The sequence below is a fragment of the Cottoperca gobio genome, chromosome 7 (genome assembly GCF_900634415.1).
Source record: "Cottoperca gobio chromosome 7, fCotGob3.1, whole genome shotgun sequence".
NCBI classification, from domain to species: Eukaryota; Metazoa; Chordata; class Actinopteri; order Perciformes; family Bovichtidae; genus Cottoperca; species Cottoperca gobio.
Window position 1 is genome coordinate 7053253 of NC_041361.1, and position 2113 is coordinate 7055365.

The 2113-nt window shown below is 47.2% G+C and overlaps 1 protein-coding gene across 1 annotated transcript; it reads left to right on the forward strand.

Moving 5' to 3' along the window:
• Nucleotides 1-514: 514 nt before the first annotated feature.
• LOC115010986 (amphoterin-induced protein 3) lies at nt 515-1897 on the forward strand. Its single transcript, XM_029435912.1, has one exon. The coding sequence runs from the start codon at nt 515-517 to the stop codon at nt 1895-1897; it is 1383 nt and encodes a 460-aa protein (XP_029291772.1).
• The last annotated feature ends 216 nt before the right edge of the window (nt 1898-2113 follow it).

Consider the following 2113-nt stretch of genomic DNA (forward strand, 5'->3'; position numbering starts at 1 on the left):
ATATTATGGTGTCAGTAATACTAAATAAAGAAAAGTTACAATATAAGTCAAAAAGAAAGACAAACACAATTCTGCCTGCATAAACAACTCTTTGTTTTATAGTTCAGATACATTTTAGGGCCAATACATTTGCTTCAGACTTTCATCACCCTGAGTTTGAGAGATGCATATCAGTAAATAAATGAATATGTGACGACTGACTTAATAAAACAATGTAATCAGGGATCTTTCAACCTGGAACTACAAACTTAGTCTGAGGTGAGAATTTGCGATTCAAAAGCTGAAATTATATTTATGAAGCAAAAGGGACATTTGAACAAACGTTCATCTTTTGCCATAGATACTGATGTTCCTGCTGCATGGCATTATCCTTGTAGTCATAGTGTGTGTCTGCTGAACAGCTCAAAGCAGCAGGCGGTTTGAAAAGGAACAGCTTTTTAATATATTGTGCTGTTTCTCATCTGATTTGTATCTGACCAGGGAGAGCCGGAGGAATTAGAAGACTTCCAGAAACATGACCTCCGGACTGTATCCAGGCCATCTCCTGGTGCTGCTCTGTCTCCTCCACGGCTCTGAGGAGACCTGTCCCTCCATGTGCCTCTGTGTATCTGACACAGTTAGCTGTAGCTCCAGTGGTCTGACCAAGCTACCTCAGTCCCTGCCATCCTTCTCCGTCACCCTCGACCTCAGCCACAACTACATATCCTGGCTGGGTCCGGGCAGTTTCAAAAAGATGCCCAGATTGGAAAACCTCCGGATGTCCAACAACCAGCTCGTCTCCCTAGACCACGGGGTGTTTAGCAACGCCTCCAGCCTCAGGCACCTTGACCTGTCCTCCAACAAGCTGCAGGTGGTGGAGCAACACTACTTTGAGGGGCTGTGGAGGCTTGAGGAGCTCCTTCTCTTCAATAATAAGATCGCACATGTGGAGGCCGGCACACTGAGCGGCCTGAGCAGCTTAAAAAAGGTCTACTTCAGCCTCAACCAGATCACACACTTCCCTTTCTTCTCCATCCAAGACCATAGTCACCCTTTCCTGAGCATGCTGGACCTCTCGTCCAACCGTTTGAGTCGTATGCGATGGGAGGATGTGAAAGCTTTGCCCAGGCTGGTGCAGCAGGGGCTGTACCTGCACAACAACTCTCTGATCTGTGACTGCTCCATGTACAGTGTATTCTGGCATTGGGATCTGAGGGGTTATGACTCACTCAAGGACTTTACGGAGGAGCACACTTGCTCCATCTACGGGAACACACGAGAGTCCATCCTGTTCCTGCAAAACTCCCGCTTCTTCCGCAACTGCACAGTGGAAAAACCCGTCTCACTGCCAGTGATTGTGCTCTTCTCCAACGTGTTGGTCACAGAGGGAGAAAAAGTGCGTCTAGACTGCCAGACGTCCCTGAGTAGCGCAGACCTCTCATTTACATGGGTCTCCCCCAGCAAGGGGAACATCACCCAGATGAGCATAAATGACACTCTAATTAGCCTGTTTCCCAATGGCACCTTGGAGATCCAAGCAACCAAGGTCAATGACTCAGGTTTGTACGTGTGCACAGCCGTGGATATTAAACAGTCACTGAATGCGACCCGGGAGGTGAATGTGACGGTGCTGCTGCCTTCAGCAGATTCATTCAACACCGGCTACACAACGTTGCTGGGCTGTGTGGTGACCAGTATCTGCATCTTCATATATCTCTTCCTGACTCCGTGTCGCTGCAGCTACTGTAAACAGCCCAAATCTCCAGCTACCCCGAGTGCGACCTACGACCCCAGCACCCTAACTTCTGTGTTCTCCCTCTCCACAAGAGACCGACACAAAATCCAAACTAACAAGCGTGTAGCATTCATGGAGCCAACGTTAAGTGAAGAAGGAACAGAATGGACACCTGAAAGTTGATGGTGAACGGGGCTTATTCTTTTCCTTTTTTTGGAGGTGGAAACAAAAGACCTCTGGACAAAGGAAAACTCCTTACTCAGGAATTAGCGCTGAGATGCAGAGAGAAGTGAATATTAACGCTGTAAAAAGAACATTGTGTTTCTATTCAACTGCCAGCTGCAGTTAAAAGGCACACTGAACAAAAAAAGCAATATCTTCTGTTCTTTTCTGTCATCT

Coding starts and splice junctions, on each gene's coding strand:
- LOC115010986 (XM_029435912.1), top strand. CDS start 515: ATGACCTCCGGACTGTATCCAGGCCATCTCCTGGTGCTGCTCTGTCTC.